This window comes from Eubalaena glacialis, chromosome 3, assembly GCF_028564815.1.
Source record: "Eubalaena glacialis isolate mEubGla1 chromosome 3, mEubGla1.1.hap2.+ XY, whole genome shotgun sequence".
Classification (NCBI taxonomy): Eukaryota; Metazoa; Chordata; class Mammalia; order Artiodactyla; family Balaenidae; genus Eubalaena; species Eubalaena glacialis.
Window position 1 is genome coordinate 167,300,531 of NC_083718.1, and position 20,644 is coordinate 167,321,174.

The window sequence follows — 20,644 nt, forward strand, 5'->3', positions numbered from 1 at the left end:
AGTAGGGAGCGTGGCCGGGGCACTGGATGGCCATGGGGCAGGATGGGGACAGACTCTGCTTTGGCCACTGATGAACGGGCAGGTTGAGGGGGCTGGTGCTGGGGCATTTCAAAAGGCAGTGTTTAGGACTTAGAGCTGCTGAGAGGCAGTATGTAGGAGTTTGAGGGTTTAAGGTGCTGCCTGGTGTTGGGATTGCTAAGGCCAAAGACAGATTATGCAGGACCAAAAAGGAAGCCTGGGTAAAGCAGCTGTCCCCCCACCCCAGGCACATCATGACAGTATCAATACACACCTCGCTTGTGGTCAAGTCCTGTTTATTTTAGAAGGATAAACAGCAGAACTAGGAAGGAGTGATGAGAACAAGACCCCAGGCCCCTTGACAGGGCCAGATCCAGCACAGGCTCTGTCTGTGTGTGGGACCAAGGCTGACCCAGCAGCCTCGACCAGCCTTTTTCTGTGAGGACAGGGTGTGTGGACAACCTGGGCAGAGGTGAATCTTCCACGGGGGTGGGGGTGGAGTAAGTTGTCTCCGAGTCCCTTTGAACACGGTGAAAAAGACCACAGGGCCCAAACACCCTTGGCCAAGAGCACCCCAAGCTGCCTCTGCCTGTGCCTGGGACAAAGCCACATTCTGGAGGGGAAACTATGGTGCCCTCTGGTCACCAGGAAGGCCCCAGGTGTTCAAGAACAACATGCAGTGAGGCCTTCTGGCCAGCAAGCACCTGCTTCCCCAGCCCCAGTCATCTCTGCAGAGTCTTACACTGAAGGCAGCAAGACTTCCCGGGCTCTTATACATACTGTTTCTTGGAAGCAGAGCTGCTGGGGCGACTGGGGGATTTCCGGCCACTCTGGGGGGGCGGGTCCAGGAAGAGGGGGGGTCTGGAAGAAGCCAGCCTCTCCTCCGTAGTCAGGTTGGCCCAGTTCTGCTCACTGGACGAGAGCCCATTGTAGGTGGGGCATGGCGGGGATGAGGGGCCCTCACCCATGGGGAGGTAGAAGAAGACCTGGTCAGGATAAGGCTCCGAGGAGGTGCCCTGGGCTGGGGGCATGTCCTGGCTCTGCCGGGCCCTCATCCCCCGGTTGAGGCAGCGGCACAGCAGGTACGCCAGCTCCAGCAGGTTGAGCACCAGGGAGATGAGTCCAACCACCAGCATGAAGATGATGAAGATAGTCTTCTCCGTGGGGCGTGAGACAAAGCAGTCTACGAGGTAGGGGCAGGGTGAGCGCTGGCACACGAACACAGGCTCCATGGTCCAGCCATAGAGACGCCACTGGCCGTACAGGAAGCCTGCCTCTAGCACACTCTTGCAGAGCACGCTGGCCACATAGGTGCCCATCAGCGCCCCGCGGATCCGCAGGTGACCGTCCTCCGCCACCGAGATCTTGGCCATCTGTCGCTCTATGGCTGCCAGTGCCCGCTCCACGCGTGGGTCCTTGGCCGGCAGTGCCCGCAGCTCCCCCTCTTTCTGCCGCAGCCGCTCCTCGCGCCGAGACAGGTAAATGACGTGGCCCAGGTAGACCAGGGTGGGCGTGCTGACGAAGAGGAACTGCAGCACCCAGTAGCGGATGTGGGAGATGGGGAAGGCCTGGTCGTAGCAGACGTTGGTGCAGCCTGGCTGGGCCGTGTTACACTCGAAATCCGACTGCTCGTCGCCCCACACTGACTCGCCAGCCAGGCCCAGGATGAGGATGCGGAAGATGAAAAGGACCGTCAGCCAGATCTTGCCCACCACGGTCGAGTGCTCCTGGACCTGGTCCAGCAGCTTCTCAAGGAAGCCCCAGTCGCCCATGGCTCCTGGGCCTCCGTCTGCAGGGAGACAGAGGACACTGTCAGCATCCTTCTCAGCTGTCCTAGCAACAGGCCAGCAGGGAGGCCGGCCACACCTATTTTACCTACAGGGAAACTGAGCTCCAGGAGGGGAAGGGACTGGCCTGGGGACTCACACCCAGATCTTTGGATGATGACTGCTAAGCTCTGGCAAGGGTACAGCTAGGGTCCCTGTCTAGTCACATCTGTGTCCCTCTTGTTCCCAGCTGCAGTCCCAGGGTGACCACAGCCGAAGGAGGTCTGGATCAAGGTGAGGCTCCTGAGCCTAAGGGAATAGAGAATTAGAGGAACGTATCCAAGGTCACACAGCTGTGCCATACCCCTCCTCCCTTTTGCCCAGGACAGGTTGTCCCCCCGCAGCGGGGGGCTGTGTGGTGGTGGTGGTATCTTCAGCTTCTCAGGGGGCCCAAAACCTCAGGTCCCCACTCCCCTCCCCATCAGCTCTCACCCAGCTGGCCTCACTCTAACCTCTGAGTTTATGGTGGGGTGGGTGAAGGCATGCTAGACACTCCAGGCAGCATCCTGCATTAGCTCCACCTGTCAGCGATACTGACCACCTGCCGCTTAAGTACCGACACTTGATCCTGTCCCCTTTCTCCATCCCCTCCCCCTGCCAAAGCTGTTGCTGCCAAATTCTAGACTCTTGAAAGGAACTGTCATAGCAGGGTGGAGGCACAGGCCACAAAGTTCCCAGAACGTCACGGAGAGAGTGGGGGGAGGAAGGTAGGGGAAAGGGGCAGGGGTGGTGCTTCTCCCCAGGAGCAAAGCTGTTTAGAGCCAGGCTCTGGAATCAGACCTGGGTTCAAATCCTGACTCTTCTACAACCTGGGACCTTGGATACATGACGACCTCGGAGCACTCCTCTCCTGTAAAATGGAAATACTATTCCTACCGCCTAGGGTTCTAAGGATGCAACCGAAGGAGGCAGGAGCCTGGCTTAGCACAGAGGCTGGCCCAGCAGGCTGGGTGAGCGCGGCCGCGGTGGGTCCCCCAGCAGCCACCCTCAGCCCCTGGCACGTGGCAACCTGTCCCTGCCCGCTCGTCAGCTGGCAGGTGGCGCCCCGGCCCAACTCACCGCCTGCCTGCCGGCGGCCCAGGTGGCGGTGGGGACGCGCGTCGGCCGGAGCGGCGCCCGTGGGAGCCCTGCCTGCTGGACGGCGCCTGGCGGCGGGGGCGCCTTAAATAGCACGCGGGGCGGGGTGGGGTCAGGAAGCGGCGGGAGGGCGGCGGGCGCTGTTCCGAGCCGAGCGGGGGCGGGACGGGAGGTGCAGGCTCCCTGAAGCCACACTCAAGGAAGGGGCCCGGGAGGTGGCACTGGGGGTCGAGAGGGAAGAGGATGAGAAACCCCTGCTTTCCCTGTCTGCCCTCCGAGGTCTTCAGGCCGACAGACTCTCCCAGCCTCAGCTTCCTTGGCTGTGGAACAGGTTCTCGCGGAGTGGGTTTCGGGGTTGTGAGTTTTCCAGGGTGGCTGCATTTGAAAGGATTACAGCCAGGACTTTCTGATCTCAGGCAACTGGCCTGAGAGGCTGTGAGGGATGGGGGGGTGGGGATGAGGGTGAGGGGGCCTCCAGGGAAGGGCATCTCCTTAACCCCGGGGGCCTCTTGCCCTTGGTGAGAAGGGAGAAGACCCCTCATTTGTGGGGTGGCCACGGGGTGCCCCGCGCAGTTCTAGGACTTGGTAATCAAGACTCGTTAGGGCATGGGGAACCACACTGGGAGAGAGGGGTTATAATCTGCCCTCCCTGGCATCTGTGGTGGAGCTGGGGTCTCTACCCAGCCCCTGTTCTTGCAGAATTCTCAAACATCCCCACTCCTGGGCAGGCTACACAATCAGAGGGCACTAAGCAGTGCCCATGGACCACCTGAGACTGGGGAGGTGGTGGCTGGGGGGGGACTCTTCCGACCTTTAGCTTGGATCCCATTCTCATGCCTCTAAATATGGGGTGGGGGGAGACATCCAAAGGAATTAGGGGTGGGCAGAGCCTGCCATTGTTCATTCAGGCATCACCCTGTCTGCGAACACTCGTGTGCTGCAGGTATTGTATGTGGAGCTGGGGACTTCACCACAAACCAGCCAGATGTGGTCTCTGGCCTGGGTCTCTCACTGGCTGGAGCAGGAGGCAGGAACTGAGCATATCAGCCCTTGGGTTAGAGTAAATGCGCAAAGTTCTCCTGAGAACTACCGGACTCAGGGGGACTTGGTTAGGAACGTTTCCTGGAGGAGACCGCGTTAACCACGTCGATGGACATAATCAACAATCTATAGTAGGAATAGAAAAGAGTTTTATTTGAGCCAAACTGAGGATTCTTGTCCAGGAGATAGCCTCTCAGATAACTCTGAGGAACTGCTCTGGAGAAACATGGTTTTCAGCACAGTTTATATCTTGTCAGAACAAAGAACGTCAAACAAGTCAGGGATACATTCCTTCAAGGTTTCAAGAAAAACAAAAACCAAAAAGCCCCAAACCCCCCAAAACCACAGATCAACAGCACACAGTGAGTCAGTATGGCCTTGGCACCTGGGAAGGGAGTCATCATCGAAGGAGTAGCAGCATTGGCGTCCCAGGAAGGGAGGCATGATGTGATCTTTATTTTTAACATGAACATTCTTTACTTCTGGTCAATGCACCCTTTTCTTTAATAATTAAAGCAGATGAACAACGTAGGTTTGATAGGTCACAAACAGGCTGTTTTAGTTAGCATAAAATTTGAATTAACTCATGTACAAGCCAGAATGACTCCCATACTGCAATATGTGAAACTTGCTTTCGTCAGCCAGATGGGGGTTGAGGGGAGAGCATTCTAGGCAGAAGAACAGCATGAGCAGAGGCCCAAGGACTGGGGGCTGCGAGGTCCTGAGGCTTCACCGGCCTTGGTGGGAGAGGCAGTAGGGCCTAGAAGTTGAGACTTTTCTGTTTATCTCTGTGCCCTTAGGCACGTTGCTTAAACCCCTGTGCCGCAGTTTCTTCCTCTATAGATTGGGGAGGTAATAGTTCCTACTGTATAGGGCTGATGGGAGATCCAATCAAAGCACATAGCATACTATTCGTACACAGAAAGTTTTCCAATGGATGGTGGCTAAAAACGTCGTAACAAAACATTTTTGTGACAAAAAGGGTCAGTGGGTTGGTCTTGGTGGGAGCAGAAAGGGCTGAGAGGGAGGGAGCTGGGGTCAGAATGTTGGTGAAGGATAGGGCAGCTAAGGAAAGGGAATGTGGCAGGTGGGGTCCAAGGCCTGGGGCCGGTGTCAGAAAGGTCCTGTGTTTCTCCACAACAGGATTCAATCTTTGGATTCCGGGTGCCCCAGGGTCCTGCCTTCAGCCCTCGCAGGAGGACCTCTGGGGCAGCAAGTGTGGTGGGCTCAGCTCAGACCTCAACTTTAGGATCAGGCTAGGCTGGCTTCCCCTTCCAGGACTGTCCCTCAGGGCCATGACGAGCTGAGTCTCCTGGATTTCCAAAGCTGACAAGGAGCCCACGAAATTCTGACCCCTGAGGGCATGAGAACTGAGGTCCCTGGAGGCGGGTTCTCACCACGCCCCCACTGCAGCCTCTGCTCCCAGAGTTCCTCTCCTGTGGCTGGGCCCAGGCCCTCCCAAAGCCTTTCTGATCCCAGCTACTGGGAAGGAGGGAGGAACTGCCCTCACCCTCACCCCTTCCTTAGGGGCTCTGGAGGTCAGAGTTTGAATGATCCCTCCCCTTCCTGGAAAGGATGAGCGGGGGTCAGCCAAGACAATCCCACAACCTGGCCATTCCACCTGGGAAACATCCTTAGATCCCCACACCTCCCTCTGTTCCCACTACCCTGACCCTGTTTAGGCCACCATCTCAGTGGCCTCCCAACTGGTCTCCTGACTTCCAGCCCAGCCCCACCCTTCCCCAGAAATCAGACCACACACTGCCCTGCTTAAAACCCTTCTGTGGCTCTCCTTTGCCTCCTGGCCTCAGCCACCTTTCCAGCCTCCTCCCTCTTCCCCTTTCACTCAGTGATCGGGCCATACTTGACTCTTGCCTTTGCCCGTGCTGTCCCCTCTGCCTGGGGCACCCTCACATGCTCAGCCCCACAGTCGTTCAGGACTTTGCTCCATGTCCCTTCTCCCAGAAGTCCCCTTGCTGGCCTCCTCTGGATTAGATGAGCCTTTACGTTCTCAGTGGCTCACCTACTGCCCCTGGGTGCGCTGTTTAGTCATGTTACATACGTTCACATTGTTGTGCAACAGATCTCCAGAGCATTTTCATCTTGCAAAACTGAAACTCTATACCCATGACACCATCCCCATTTCCCTTCCCCCCACCCAGGGCGCATTGTTTACTTGTCTTTGTCTTTAGCCCCTCCCCTATTAGTCTGTGAGCCCCTTGAGGGCAGGCAGCTGAGTCCTGTTTACACGCCCAGCACCTAGCAGGGCCCCAGGCTCATGTACGAATTTATGAATTCAACAAATTATTTACTGAGCACTGCCTGGTGCTGCGGCTCTGTCCTAGACACTGGAGATCAACCAGGAACCAGCAATAACAGAAATCGCTGTCTTGTGGGCTTTACATTCTAGCCGGAGGGAGACAGACAAAATATAGAATGTGTTAGCTGGTGATACCTGTGAGGTGGAGAGTAAAGCAGGAAAGGAGGATCAGGGCGCAGGGGGTGGTGGTTTCAATTTTGAATAGAAGAAGGCAGAAATTCTCATGAAGCAGCTGACCCTGGATGCGGGCCCTGAAGGAAGGGAGGGACCCCTGTGGCTCTCCGGAGGAAAGCACATTCCAGGCAGAGGGAAAGAGAGTGCAAAGGCCCTGAGGCAGGAATGTGCCTGGTGTTTCCTGCTTGAGGGAGAGCAAGGAGGTCAGCGTGACTGAGTGAGGTCAGCAAGGAGAAGAGATGAGAGTTCAGAAAGGGAACAGGTGGGGCAGGTCTTGTAGGCCCCTAAAGGCCAGTGCGAGATGCCTTTGGAAGTTTGGGGCAGAGGAGTGACAGGGTTTGATTTAGGTTTTATGGCATCACCCTGGCTGCTGTGCTGGGAATAGACTGTGGGAGGGGGTGGTGGATGCAGATCTCCCCCTTCAACGGAGGACTCGCTGCCCAGCTGTGCGGAGTCTGGCCAGCTGACAGCCTCCAGGTCTGCTTCAGCTGTGCAGGTGGCCAGGCTCTGCTTGGGGTGGCCCTAGGCAATGGCTGAGCCAAGCATGGTCAAGGGTCCAGCCATTTCCATCCAATGTGGGATTCCTCTCACCGACCATCTTTGTCTAACGGACACAGAGCTCCCACGAACGGGTCTTGTCGCTCGGTCCTGCTTCCTCCCCTTTCCATTCACAGGTGTTCCTCCCCAACATGCCCTTTGCACTCCTCTCTTTTGCAGCATCTGCTTCCCAGAGTTGGAGCAGGAAGCAGGGAGATTATTGCAGTGATCCAGGTGAGAGATGATGCGGGTGTCTCAGCTCGGACTGCTGTAAAAATACCACAGACGGGGTGGCTTGAACAACAGAACTTTATTTCTCATAGTCCCGGAGGCTGGAAGTCCAAGATCAGGGTGCCAGCCTGGTTGGGCTCTTGGTGAAGGCCCTTTTCCTGGTTTATATCGGGCTGTCTTCTGAGTATGTTTTCACATGGCAGAGAGAGAAAGACCATCCCCCTCGCGTCTCTTCTCATAAGAGCACAAATCCATCCTCCTGACCCCACTTCCCAAAGGCCCCACCTTTTAATAACATCACACTGGAAGTTAGCATTTCAACATAGGAATTTTGGGGGAGACACAAACATTTAGTCCCTACCAAGGGGCTTGGATCAGGGTGATGAATACAAAATAATCTATTTGCCTTGGGCTGCAGGGTGGCTGTCATATCATGCAGTAGATGTGGACTCGGAAGTGTGTATATGAAATCTAAATCATAATCATAAGCACTATTGAAGGAAGCTTGCAGTGAATCCTCACGTGATGGGGGGAAGAGGAGGTAGAGGTGTGTACCCTCATAAGAGAAGGCCAGGGGACATGAGATGTGTGCTGGGGACTCTGCATGGTGAACAGTAGCTCAGTACATGCTGGATGGAAAGCGTGAGCGGCACTGCTGGGGACAGCTCTTAGGCCAAATGTGGGATGCTTAGGGCTGGAATATTCCCTCGTCTGTGGTCCTGGCCCGCAGCCTGGAGAAGTGGGACCAGGACTGGAGGCTCAGTCCATGCTGGGATAGCTGATGTTGTTCTCTGGTTGCTCTGACCTCAAAGCCATCCTTATCCAGGCAGTGGGAACCGTCCTGGAAGATGCTGGAATGCAAGACAGCAAATAGGTAGAGATCACCCCTCCCTGGGACCTTGGCAACCATCCACTCCAAGCTGGGACTGACACACAAGATGACCTGGGCAGCAGGCAGAGACTTTCCTAAGCATGGTTGTGCCTGGATATTTACTGGATACGTTAGCGCTGAACTAACATGTTATGACACTGTCTCCTTTTATCTCTACAGCAATCCTAGGAGTGGATACTGTCCTGAGTGCTGGGCTGAATATGTTCCTTTTGCCCCTCAGATCTGCTCTGTGCCCTGGGAGGCTGACCCGTACTGACTGCCTCAATAGGCTTCTGTGCCCTCTGGTTTCTGGTTGTGTTGGGTCAGTGGGAGCCACTGGCAGGTGAGTAGGAGATGGTACAGTGAAGTCATGGTATTTATTTGATTGCTGCGGTTAGATGCATCCTGGCAGCCTTTGTGTGGCAACCTGTCCATTGCTACCCTGGTACTAGCCCCAGGGTACCTTTTATGGGTTTCCTTAATCATGCCTATACCTTCAAAAACAGCCCCTCAAGGAAACTCTTTGAAGTTCCTTGGTTTGAATGTGCCATCTGTTTCGTGTTGAGACCCTGACTGATAAAATTCCCATTGTATTGATGACAAGACTGAGGTTCTGAAAGCCTGCCCAAGGTGCAGCATGGTGAAGCTGTGGTCATGAAGTGGTTAAGCTATGATTTAACCTGGGAGGTGAGTGTCAGCCCAGCCCGGGCCCTTTAAACTTGGCTGGCTTATCCACCCTAGTAACGACCACACGTGAGAGCAAAGGTGAACCCCAGCCTGTCCTGTCGACACAATGACCCGTCCTTTCCCTGCCTGCATTGGCTCTTGGCTCACTGCCTCCTGGATTTCTGGCTCCTGGCCTTGGCTTTGATAGTTACTAAATGTTCCTCTGGGTGAGTATAGCCTTGCACCCCCTTTTGCTTTCCATCCTGTCCTGGCTTGGATGTTGGTGTTCCCGAAATTTCAGGTCATCCCACAGTGCTGGGAGTGGGGCTGGGATCCACCTGGGGTTGGTTGGTGCAGGAGCTGAGTGTGTCTGTCTCCCCCAGGCTCTGAGCTCCTTGGGCTCAGGTCCTATTCCCCTGTGCAGTCCTCATGTCTGCCAGGGGCCTGGGGTGGAGAAAATGCTCAGGGACAATGGAAGGAGCTGGATAGTGCTTGGGTGAGGCTGGGGCTTCGTGCCTTTAGAGGAGCCTGTAGTGAGCATACAGGAGTGAGAGTATGAATAACAGGGATTTTGTGTACACAGGGTGGGGATGCACGTTGTGGATGGCGGTGACTGGGTTACAAAGGAGGAAGGAGTGTGGTTTGTCTGTGACCAGAGGGCTGTGACTGTGTGTGCTCAGGGCAGGGCCTCACTATGAAGGGCTAGCAGTGCTGTTGTAGAGGGAGCACAGCGCCCTCTTGTGACCACATCTACAACCACAGCATGTATATCTGTAGGTTCCGCCCCAGATCCCTCCCGGGTCAACCCCAGCCCCAGCCTAAATTCAGCTCCAGCCATGGAGCTCTCTCCCCTTCTGAGGGGCTACCTTCTCTGCCCTCAGGGTCTTGTGGGTGGGAGTGTGGGAGAAAAGAAGAGAGTCAACCTGTATAAAAGACAGCCTTTATTGATTTCAAAGAAATTGCCTTGGGGATGTTCCTATCAGCGCATCCACCTCAAGTCCCTGAGAGTAGGGTCTGAAAGGCTGGCAACAGACTGAGTACACTTGTGGGAGGAAGATGGGAGCAAAGCTGCCTGAGGGTGGAGGAATAAGATGGGAGGGGGGTTCCCAAAGGGCAGTGGTGACCCAGAGGATCTCTGGGTGTCTCGAGCCGGGGTTGGTGTCACCAGAGCCTCCGCCTCCTCTTCCCAGGCTCACTCTCAGCCTCCAGACCTCCACTGCTGGGAGGATACTTCCTTTCCATCCCAGGAATCTGGGTGCTTCTCCCGAAGGAATGAAGATTCCCTTTGGTCTGGTACATCTCACCAGACCCAGGGCAAGCATCTTTCTTTTTGTGGCCTCCAGGCCTCTGCACCTGCTTTTGTCTGCTAGGAAGCACTTCTCACCTCTCTTAAACACTCCTCCCTCAGGGAAGCCTCTCCTGATCATCCCCTCCTGGCTTAGGTGAAGCCCAGCAGAGTCCTCTAAGTGTCCCCTTGCAGGCAGTAGTTAATTTGCTTGTCTTTCTCCCAGGAGGGCTGCCAGTGGGCCTGTGGTGTGACCTATACCAGATAGACAGCACAGTGCCCAGCGCTCAAAAAAATTCTGCTAAAGATGAAATTGAATAGCGTAGTGAATTCAGAGTGGGGCCCCGCAGCCCCGGGAGGACCCCTCCACCGGCACAATACCTCCCTGCCTGTCCCCAGGGGCAGCCCCACGATCGCTCCCCAGCCCGTGGTCAGATGGGGGTCATGTTGGGTGCCGAAGCACAGAGCTTGTCGTCGTTGGAATCCGGGCCCAACTCCCCGGCCTCCACCAGCTTGTGGTGGCAGCGGCAGGTGGAGGCCCGGCTGGCAGAGGACGGGGGGCCGCGGCCCCGGGGGCCGCTCTTTCTGGGAAGGCTTCGCACGACCCTGTGGAAGACGAGGTAGCAGATCTCGCAGAAGGTGAGCACGATGCAGACGGCGGAGGCGCCCACCATGAAGTAGGTGAAGAGCTTCTTCTCGGTGGGCCGGGCGATGTAGCAGTCCACGATGTTGGGGCAGGGGGCCACGTTGGCGCACTGGACCAGGCGGGGCATGCTGAAGCCGTACCAGAGAGTGTGCAGCAAGTAGAGGAAGAGGAATTCGATGAGGAGCTTGAAGATGAGGCTGAACAGGTAGGTCCACCAGAGGCCGCCGTGCTTCTTGCCCGCGTTGTCGTACAGCTTGGCGCACTGGTCGCCGTGTTTCTGGCGGTGCCGCCGCTCCCGCTCCTCGCGGTAGGCCACGTGCAGGATGACCAGCAGCGACGGGCACGTGACGAAGATGAGCTGCAGGGCCCAGAGGCGGATGTTGGAGATGGGGAAGAACTCGTCGTAGCAGACGTTGGTGCAGCCCGGCTGCTTGGTGTTGCAGTCAAAGTCTTTCTGCTCGTCCCCCCACACGCGCTCCGCAGCCACCACGTACACCAGCACGCGGAAGACGAACACCACCGACAGCCAGATGCGGCCGAAGGCTGTGGAGTACTTGTTCACCCCGCTCAGTAGGGCCTGGAGCGTCTTCCAGTCCATGGTGCCTGGTGGGGGCGCTGGGGGCCGTGCCCGCCTGACAGGATGGGAAAACCGGTCTGAGAACGAGTAGATGCCATTTATAGAGCATTTACTATGTGCCAGGCGCTGTTCTGAGTTCTCTATGTGGATGGATTCGTTTGATCATCCCAACGACCCTATGAGATCAGGACTGTTATTCTTCCTAAGCTACAGAGAGGAAACAGGCACAGAGAGGCTAAGTAACCTGCCCAAAGTCACAGAGCTATATGCCGGAAGAAAGGGAATGTGCATTTGCTGATAATAACAGTTATTATTTATTGAGCATTTACAATGAGCCAGGCAAGGAGCTAAATACTTTATGTGCTGGATCTCATTTAATCCTTATAAGGACCTTGTGAGGTAGACACTATTATGCTTCTCAATGACAGCTGAAGAAACTGATAATCAAATGAGAAAATGATTGCAAAGCACTCAGTACACAGTAAGTGCTCAATAAATGCTGGCTATCCATTGTGAAATCTAGAGCGGTCAAGTCACTCATTTAAAACTAGAATTGAATTCAAGGCTGGGCTGTCCACTGCCTCCTCTCCATTTCTCTGCTGGATGCCTGCCCCAGACCAGGTTTTCAAAACTTACCTCGTTGATGCCTCGCTATCATCCTGTGAAGTTGGGGTGATGAACCCCAGATAGGAAACTGGGGCTTGGAGAGGGGAAATAATCTCCCCAAGGTCCCACAGGCAGTGGGTGGTGAAGTTGGGAGACCAATTCAGGTTGGGGGGGGTGCATGCTGAGGGTAATGGTCTGGTTCCTGGGGACACCAGATCCAGGAAGAATCTAGGGACACCCTCCTTCCCTGTGCCAGAACCTGGGGGAGCCCCAGACACACCAGCAATCCGGGATGCCGGAGCTTTGTTGGGGGGAGTCATGCTTTGTTCAGGTCCCCAGATCACACATCTTCCTCCCAGTCCTGGAATGACTCAGAGGGTGTGGACAGGTGGGTCTGCCTGAGTGCACCTAGTGTCTACATGCTGCAAAGGGTGTTGGGAGCATGTGCCTCTCTGTGTGCACGTGTGGGCTTGTGTGCACACGTGAGTGCTCCTGGAGCTGCTCTGTGACTCTGAGCATGCATGCTGACTGAGGGTCCACCCCTGCATCACCACTTCTCACCCCTCCACCGCCACCCCCCTGCTCCAAACCACCATCACCCTTGCTGGTATTATGACCAAAGCCTCCTGGCTGGCCTTCAAGTGTCTGCTCCTGTGCCCGCAGAGTCCATTAAATTGAATCATGTCACTCCCTTGTTTAAAACTTTCTACTAGCTTCTCATTACACTTAGAATAAAACCCCAGGTTCTACATTCTCACCCTACTCTCCTACACTCTCCACCTGCCTCTCTGCTCGGGCCGCAATGGGGGCCTCTGGGGCTTTGTAATTATTCCTGCTGCCTAGAATGCTCTTCCTCCAGAAACTTGCATGGCTGCATCCTTCTCATTACTGAGGCCTCTGCTAAAACATCCTCTTCTTAGAGGCCACCCTAGATTACCCTGGATCTGGAAGCCCCTCCCCTCCCCGTCACTCTGCTCCTGTCCCCTTTATTTTCTTCCCAGAATTTAATTACCAGTGGGAATTAAAGTATTTGTTTAGGGCTTCCCTGGTGGCGCAGTGGTTGAGAATCTGCCTGCCAATGCAGGGGACACGGGTTCGAGCCCTGGTCTGGGAAGATCCCACATGCCGCGGAGCAACTGGGCCCGTGAGCCACAATTACTGAGCCTGCGCGTCTGGAGCCTGTGCTCTGCAACAAGAGAGGCCGCGACAGTGAGAGGCCTGCACACCGTGATGAAGAGTGGCCCCCGCTCAAGAGTGGCCCCCGCTCGCCGCAACTAGAGAAAGCCCTCGCACAGAGACGAAGACCCAACACAGCCATAAATAAATAAATAAAATTTAAAAAAAAGTATTTGTTTAATCCTCTACCTCTGCATTTTCATGAACTTCTGTTTCACAAGGGCGATTATTTTATATGCGCTGGCAGCAGCATACAGTAACATACTTAGAATAAAAAAAAAGTGTCTCCCTCAACTCAGCTCCTTCTAAGACCTGTTCTTTGGGGAGGGGCGGTGGGATGTGTATTGAGCGTGGAGTCACATCTGGATTCAAGCCTCAGCTCTACCCCTTCTACCTGGGTGACTTCCAAGTTTTCCTAATCTCTTTGACCTTCTTTCCTTATCTCTAAAGGGAAATAATTCCTACTTTCTTGGGCTGTGGTAAGAGTCGTAAAAGACCATTCCCTCCCCAGCCTGCCACTCCCCTGGCGAGAGTTCAAGAAGACTGAAGTGGAGGTTGGAACCCTTTCTGCCAGCCCAGGAGGAGAGGGGCCCTGACAGGTGCTTCCACCTGAGCCTTCTCAGGGCGGCCCACCTGGGGGCTGCCCCCTCCTGGGCCCCCACCTTCCACCTTCTAGTCCTGTCTGCCCAGTCCTGCCTAACACACCCTAGGGACGCGACTCACCGGCAAAGAATTTCCCTCCAAGCCCGGGCCCGGGACTGGTGGAGCCGGTTCTGGTCCCCTTTGCGGTCCCCCAGCAGCAGCTCCCAGCTATCCGCTTTTCCCCTGCCCGGGGACCAAGGCGCGCCCAGCTTTCGCCGCCACTCCACAGTGCCGGCCGGCCCCCTCCTCGGGGCAGAACTCCCCTCCCCTCTCCACCCCCCACCCCAGCCGTCCCCAGCACCAAGTTTCCGTCCATTCCAGGCAGCTTGGGAGCCTGCCGACGGGGGAGGGGGTTGTCCGGGAACCTTCAGCAGCTGGAGCCCCCTCCCCGCCCAAAACCGAGGGGTGAGAAGGCAGGTGGGGAGTGGGGTGGGGCTAGTTCCCTCGACCTCCTCCCATCCCCTCACCTGCCAGTCTCAGCCTGGCCCGAAGGCAGGATCAAGCCCCCGCCCCGCCTGGGGTCGCTGGGGAGCGCTCAGCGGCCGTGGGCGCGGGGTGGGGAGGCGCCCCGCACTCACCAGCAGCGGCGCGGCCAGCGAGGGGCCGGGACCCCGCGTCCTCGAGGCCCGCAGCGGAGGCGAGCGGGGCCGGAGCCGCGTCTCTGCAGTGGCGGCGAGGCGCGGGGCGACAGGCACAGCCGGGGGCGGCGTGGAGGAGGGAGGGTCAGGGGAGGAGCTCGGGAGCCGCCCACCGCAGAGGGTCGGGTTTTAGTCCCGACGCTGTCACTCGTTCCCCCGGCAACCTTCTCCCGGGCTTGACGCCCGTCGGAGCCTCGGCTTCTTCTTCATGTGTGAAACGGGGGCATCTGTGGCCCTGGGCAGGGCTGTGGCAAAGGGTCCGATGAGATTCGGAGCGTGAAGCGCTCTAAACTGTGAAGTGTCAAGTGGTCCCCGGACGGACTGCAATCGGGACTGGCCCACGTGCGTTACCACGGGTACTGTGTCCGCGCCCTGCGGGTCACGGTCCCCGCCTGGCGCTTGGTCTCGACCACTCCCGGAGGCTGCCCTCCCCGCGTAGGTGCGTGGCTCAGGCTCCGCGTCCTGGAATGGGCATGGGCACTTTGGAGAACCAGAGTGGGGGGCAGACCCTGTGCCCGCAGCAGGAAGGGGCACTGCGCCTGGAAAGGAGATGGGGGGATCCTTTGTCCCGGGGTGAGGGCCGGATGGGGGGAGGCCGTTGCCTGGAGTTACTGCAGGGGGCAAATCCCGTGTGCGGTGTGGGGCGGGGGTAAGAGAGAGGTGAGGGAGCGGAGCCTTCGCTTTAGACCCCCTGCGGGGGGAGGCGGGGCCTGCGGCTGGGCTGGGTTGGGCTGGGCTCTGGGGACATGGGTCTTATTTACCAGTGTGCCACGACTAGGAACGTAATGAGAGCCCCGGGGCCTCAGCCTGGTCGGGGAACCCCCAGGGTTTCTGGCCTTCCCGGGAGTCCTGAGATCTTAGTCACCAAAGGGCCTGAGCACTCCCTGTCTGGACAGAGATGGTGTTGCTAGCTGGAGGGTTATTATACATGGCATCTTCCCAGGACTGTACTGGTTTACGCCTGTGGCCCTGGTGTAATTAACAGCCTCCCCTTTTACTCTCAAAAGTAACTCCAAACTTGGAAAGATCAATTACACCATCACCCTACCTACTACTCCTGGTAGAAAACTAACACTGCATTGGGGGCTCAGAGACATCCTTGGTCCCGGCACTGTCCCGCAGGCTTTCTTTCATCACCACAGTGCCAGATGAGGAAGGTACAATCCTTCTCACTTTTATGAATGAGAAAGCCGAGGCACAGAGAGGTTATGTGACTTACCCTGGGTCACACAGGAGCAGAGCCAGCTCTGGAGGCCTCAGCCATGTTGAGTTTCTGGATAGGGCAAAACCACAGGGCAGAGGCCATCTTTTACTTTGAAAATCATTGCTGAGACTGACCAGTGCTGGGGTGGGCCGGGTGCTTCTGTGCATGTGTCAGTGTGGGAATATGTGTAAGTATGATGGTGTCCTGTGGGGGGTCCATGACTGCCACCTGCTCCTTACCTTCTCCGGCTCTGCTGCATTTCAGAGCAAAACCCGTTCCCCACTTCCTCACCTCCTAGTCACTCTTCAACCCGTTGAACAATGTTTTCACCCAACCATGTAACTAAAGACAGCCCTATCAAGGGTGATAAATCCGACAGTAATGTCTCTGTCCTCCTCCTGCACCTTCAGAAGTACCTGACACAGCTGACTGCTCCTTCCCTCTCAAAACACTTTCTTCCCTTGGCTTCCTTGACGCCCCACTCCTAGTTTCCTTGTACCTCGAAGGCCTCACATCCTGGTCTCAGCCACTTCTCTCCTGGGTGAGCTCATCCAGTCCTTGGGCTTCCAATACTATCCACTGACTGCTGAGTCCCACATTTCTAGTGCTTCTCCCTGAACACCAGACTATGTATCAGGGCTGCCCACCTGACCACTCGGTTTCCAGTTATTGGTTTTTCCTTCCTGAGATCAACTGCATATTCGACTCTCTAGATATTTATGTTTCCATTTACCCTATGGAGGTGTGCTGTGTACATGGTTCTGTACTTGGCTATTTTCATGTCCTTTCATGTAACAAAATATAGGACATTTCCTGTATCAGTAGATATAGAGTTATCTAATTTTTTTTTTTAATGCTTGAATAGTATTTCATTTTCCCCTATAGTAGATGGAGAGCTGTCTCTTAAAACAAACAAACAAACAGCTGAATAGTATAGGCACTATAATATATTTAATCACTCCCATATTGATGAAAATTAAGGATGTTTTCAATCTTGTATTTCTTTCTGTTGTAAACATCATTGCAATAAATACACTTGGATAAGCATCACTGAACACATTTTTTTTTTTATTGTATCTATAGGATATATTCTTAGAAGTGGAATTTTGGGGTTAAAGTATGCTCATTTAAAGTTCTGATAGATATTGCCAAATCCCCTCCATAGATGTATCAGTTTATGCTACCATCAGACATAAAGTGCGTGTTTCCCCATATTCTTGCCAATATAGAGCATTAGCAAACTTTATCTTTGCCAGTGGTATCTCATTATATTTTATTTTGCATTTCTTTTATTATGAGTGAGAATCAGCATATTTTCATACACTTAAGGGCCACTTGTGTTTCTTTTTCTGTGAACTGTCTTTTGCTTTTGCCCATTTTTCTGTTGGGTGGTTGCCTTTTTAAAATTATTGATTTCTTAGGAGCTCTTTACATATTAAAGAAATATACCCTGTGTCTATGATGCAAATAACAAGGATTTCACCCTCTCCTCCAAGTTTGACACTTGTATTTTGACTTTGCTTATGGGGTTTTTGCTTTGCAGAATTAAACATTTTTTTACGTAGTCAAGAGTATCAATCTTATCTTTTATGGCCTCTGGGATTGGTCATAATTAGAAATGCCTTCCTCCCTCTGACAACTGAAAAAAGTTTCTCTTCCATGGTTTCTTCTAGCTAAACTAGTGCTTTAATGATATAAATCAGATCATGTCCCTCGCCTATTAAAAGCTTACAGTGGCTTACCTTTACTTTTATCCTAGCACCCACTCTCCTGACATCGCCCTACAAAGCCCCAAGTGACCTGGGGCTGACTCACCTCCCATCACACGTCCCCTTGATCACTGCTCCCCAGTCACACTGGCCTACTTTCTGTTCCACAAACAGCATGTTCAGTCCATGTTCAGTCCAGCCTTCTGGGCTTTGCATCTGCTGTTCCCTTCGCCTGGACTGCTCTTCAGCTGGCACGTTCTTCCTCCTTATTCAGGTCTCACCTTCTCACAAGGGTATTCCCTGGTCACACCACCTGAAGAGACCTCACCCACTTCCTCAGCAGTCACTCTTCAGAACATTCTTTGAAATTATTTCCAGGAGAGTAGGGAGCTCACTGGTTGTAGACATCAGTTCTACAAGTTCTATTTGTAAAGTAGAAGTTGGGCGCACATAAGGTTGTGTGTGAGGACTGTCTGTTACTGTGTGAGTTGGGGTAGCTGGGTGTCGAAGGGGTAGCATGAGGCATAGGTGTGTATGTTTGGTGTGTGTGGTTGTGAATGTGCACGCTTGTGGAAGTGGCTGGTAGGGTTTTGTGAGGTTGTGTGCATGTGTGGCTGTGTGCGTGGTTGGGTTAATCTGCTCTGGTGACCAGGTGCTTTGATTGCCCAGGTCTTATTGAAACAGGAGGGAAGGGGGCAGGGCACAACATGTGAAAGAATGACATAGCCCGAGGACATGACATAAACTGATTAGAACCAAGTGGGTCCAAGATGGCGGACAAGTCGACTTCCACTAGACCTTGAGCCTCAGTATATGCTCACTGTAACACGTCAGCACACTAAATGACACACCCACAGGCGCTATGACAGTTCCAAGGCCGACCATAAGGATCAAAAAGTGGGCGGTGGCCCAATTCCTGGAAATCCCCACCCCTCCCTGAAATAGCTGGAATACTCCTCCCACTCATTAGCCTATGAAATCACCCATCCCTATAAAAACTGACACCCCCATACCCTGGTGCCTTTCTCACCTTCTGAGATGGCCCACACTCTGTCTGTGGAGTGTGTATCTCTCTAAATAAATCCACTTCTTACCTGTCACTTTGTCTCTCACTGACTTCTTTCTGCCATGAGACATCAAAAACCTGAGCTTCATTAAGTCCTGAAACCAGGTGTGTGATCGCAGTTGGAAGACTGCGGGTTTTGGCCGGGTTCGAGTTCCGGCACGTGGGTTCACAAGTCCCAATCCGAGGTGCACGGTTTCACTATCACTCCGACCTTGCCAGATGCCGCCACTCATTCCTGACATCAGGCAGCGCCCCCAACAACTGGCCTTTGCTTTTTCTGGAGTGAGCTGGAAGAGTCCCCATTCCAGGAAGAGGCTCTGAGGACCCCCAGGCCCTGCTGGCCCACTCCAAGTTTCTGCTTCCTGAGCAGGGGAGTATGTGGGAGGCCATCTAGGCCATCCTCCTGCCTCAGGGCAGGGCTGTGTTGCACCAGGGCTTAGCAGCTGCGCCGGCCACCCCACTCCCCTCAGGGCCTGCACCTGCTCTCCGGGGGCAGCAGGCCTGAAGCCTGCCACTGTGTTCTTCCTGCTCAGACCCTGGCCCAGCTGGTCTTGCTCCCAGGCAAGAGCCCCTGTGTCTGAAACTCTGCCCAGGCCTCGGGCGAGGGCTTCCCTCTCCTGCTGGGATTTTCTTGTGTTTGTGTGTGTGTTCGCGTGCGGCAGGGACCTGGGCCCTCTCCTGGGCCTGAAGGCCCTTTCTACCTTTGAGCACAGAGGTGGGGCAGGCAGAACCCTCTGGAAAGCAGGTTGGCGGAAGCATGGGGGCTTTCCAGTGCTGCTGCAGTGTGTCTGGGGCTGTGGGTAGGAAGAGATGCCCCAGGATCTGGGCTAGAATGTTGCTTTCCTTCCAAGACATCCCAAGTGACCTGGAACTTCTGCCCAACTTTATCCTCAGATAGAGGTAATCCAGGACTTTTCTGAGTTGAAGTCGGGATTCAGCCGTTCTACATGTGTCCTGGGATCCCACCCCTTCTCACCGCCCCCAGACCTCACGCCATGTCATCACCCTTTTGCTCTTTAAAAAAAAATTTTTTTTTTATTTTAAACATTTATTTATTTATTTATTGGCTGCGTTGGGTCTTCGTTGCTGTGCGCGGGCTTTCTCTAGTTGCGGCGAGCGGGGGCTACTCTTTGTCGCGGTGCGCGGGCTTCTCATTGCGGTGGCTTCTCTTTGTTGCGGAGCACGGGTTCTAGAGCGCAGGCTCAGTAGTTGTGGTGCACGGGCTTAGTTGCTTCGCGGCATGTGGGATCTTCCCGGACCAGGGCTCGACCCCCTGTCCCCTGCATTGGCAGGTGGATTCTTAACCACTGCGCCACCAGGGAAGCCCCACCCTTTTGCTCTTTACCGGGTCTTTCCCATGACAATAGATACTCTGGTATTTCTCTATCTTAACAAACAAAAGTCCCTTGACCCCACAACTTCCAGCACCTGCCTCATCTCTTTCCATTCCTTTATAGCAAAACTTCTCAGATGGGTTGTCTTGATTCCTCACTTCCTTTTATTCTCTCTCTGGAACTCTAATCAAGCTTTTGCTCCATATATTCCACCTAAACCGCTCTTGCCAAGGTTCCCATAGCTAAATCCCACAGTCAAGTTTCAACCCTTATCTTTCCCTGCACTCCCAGCAGCGTTTGGCGGCCAGCACATCACATCCCCTGACTTTTCACCTTCTTTTCTGGCCTTTCTTTCTAGGTCTCCTTTGCTGGTTCCCCCTGATCTCCCTGACCTCTAAATATTGGGGTGCCTGGGGGCTTAGTCCTAGGACTCCTTCTCTGTCCTCACTCACTCTCTTGGTAATGTCATCCCTCTCAGGGTTCAAAATATCAAAATTAGACTGACAACTCCTAAATACTTATCTCCAGCCCAGACCGTTTCCCTGAACTCCAGACCCCCGTATGCAGCTGCCACCCAACCTCTCCCTCAGGACGTCTAGCAGGTATCGCAAACTTCTCACATCCCCAATTCATCTTCTTAATAGGATTGCCAGATTTAGAAACGAAGCAAAACAAAAGCAAAAACAAAAAACCAAACCCAGGACACTCAGTTAAATTTAAGTTTCACATAGTCCATGAGACATACATAAAACTAAAAAAAAATTTGTTGTTGTTTATCTGAAATTGGAATTTCACTGAGTGTCCTGTATTCTATCCAGCAACCTACTCCTTAGATTCCTCTCCACCTTCTCTACTCACGTACTCCTGGAGTAAACAACAATGTTACTCATCTACCTGTTCAGGCCCCATACAGAGTCATGTTGACTCATTTTTCTCATACCTCACATTCGATGGCAGTGAATCATTTTTCTTTTCTCTTCTCTTCTTTTCTTTCCATTTC

At 54.3% G+C, this 20,644-nt stretch overlaps 2 protein-coding genes across 3 annotated transcripts; both read right to left on the minus strand.

Moving 5' to 3' along the window:
* Positions 1-297: 297 nt before the first annotated feature.
* GJA4 (gap junction protein alpha 4) lies at positions 298-2,972 on the minus strand. Of its 2 annotated transcripts, none has more exons than XM_061186823.1 (2): positions 2,904-2,972; positions 298-1,807 (listed from the first exon to the last, which is right to left on the minus strand). In XM_061186823.1, exon 2 carries the CDS (start codon positions 1,788-1,790, stop codon positions 789-791), a length of 1,002 nt encoding a protein of 333 aa, XP_061042806.1. In that variant the 5' UTR covers positions 1,791-1,807; positions 2,904-2,972; the 3' UTR covers positions 298-788. The 2 variants fall into 2 exon arrangements, with proteins under 2 accessions (XP_061042806.1, XP_061042807.1); XM_061186824.1 differs by lacking the exon at positions 2,904-2,972 and adding an exon at positions 1,945-2,263.
* Positions 2,973-9,711: 6,739 nt separating this feature from the next.
* On the minus strand, positions 9,712-14,358 carry GJB3 (gap junction protein beta 3). The gene is made up of 2 exons (XM_061186825.1): positions 14,272-14,358; positions 9,712-11,324 (listed from the first exon to the last, which is right to left on the minus strand). The coding sequence occupies exon 2, from the start codon at positions 11,288-11,290 to the stop codon at positions 10,478-10,480; it is 813 nt and encodes a 270-aa protein (XP_061042808.1). The 5' UTR covers positions 11,291-11,324; positions 14,272-14,358; the 3' UTR covers positions 9,712-10,477.
* Between the last annotated feature and the right edge of the window lie 6,286 nt (positions 14,359-20,644).

Bases quoted from the DNA above. Each gene is read 5' to 3' on its own strand.
- GJA4 (XM_061186823.1), bottom strand. From the start codon at position 1,790: ATGGGCGACTGGGGCTTCCTTGAGAAGCTGCTGGACCAGGTCCAGGAG.
- GJB3 (XM_061186825.1), bottom strand. From the start codon at position 11,290: ATGGACTGGAAGACGCTCCAGGCCCTACTGAGCGGGGTGAACAAGTAC.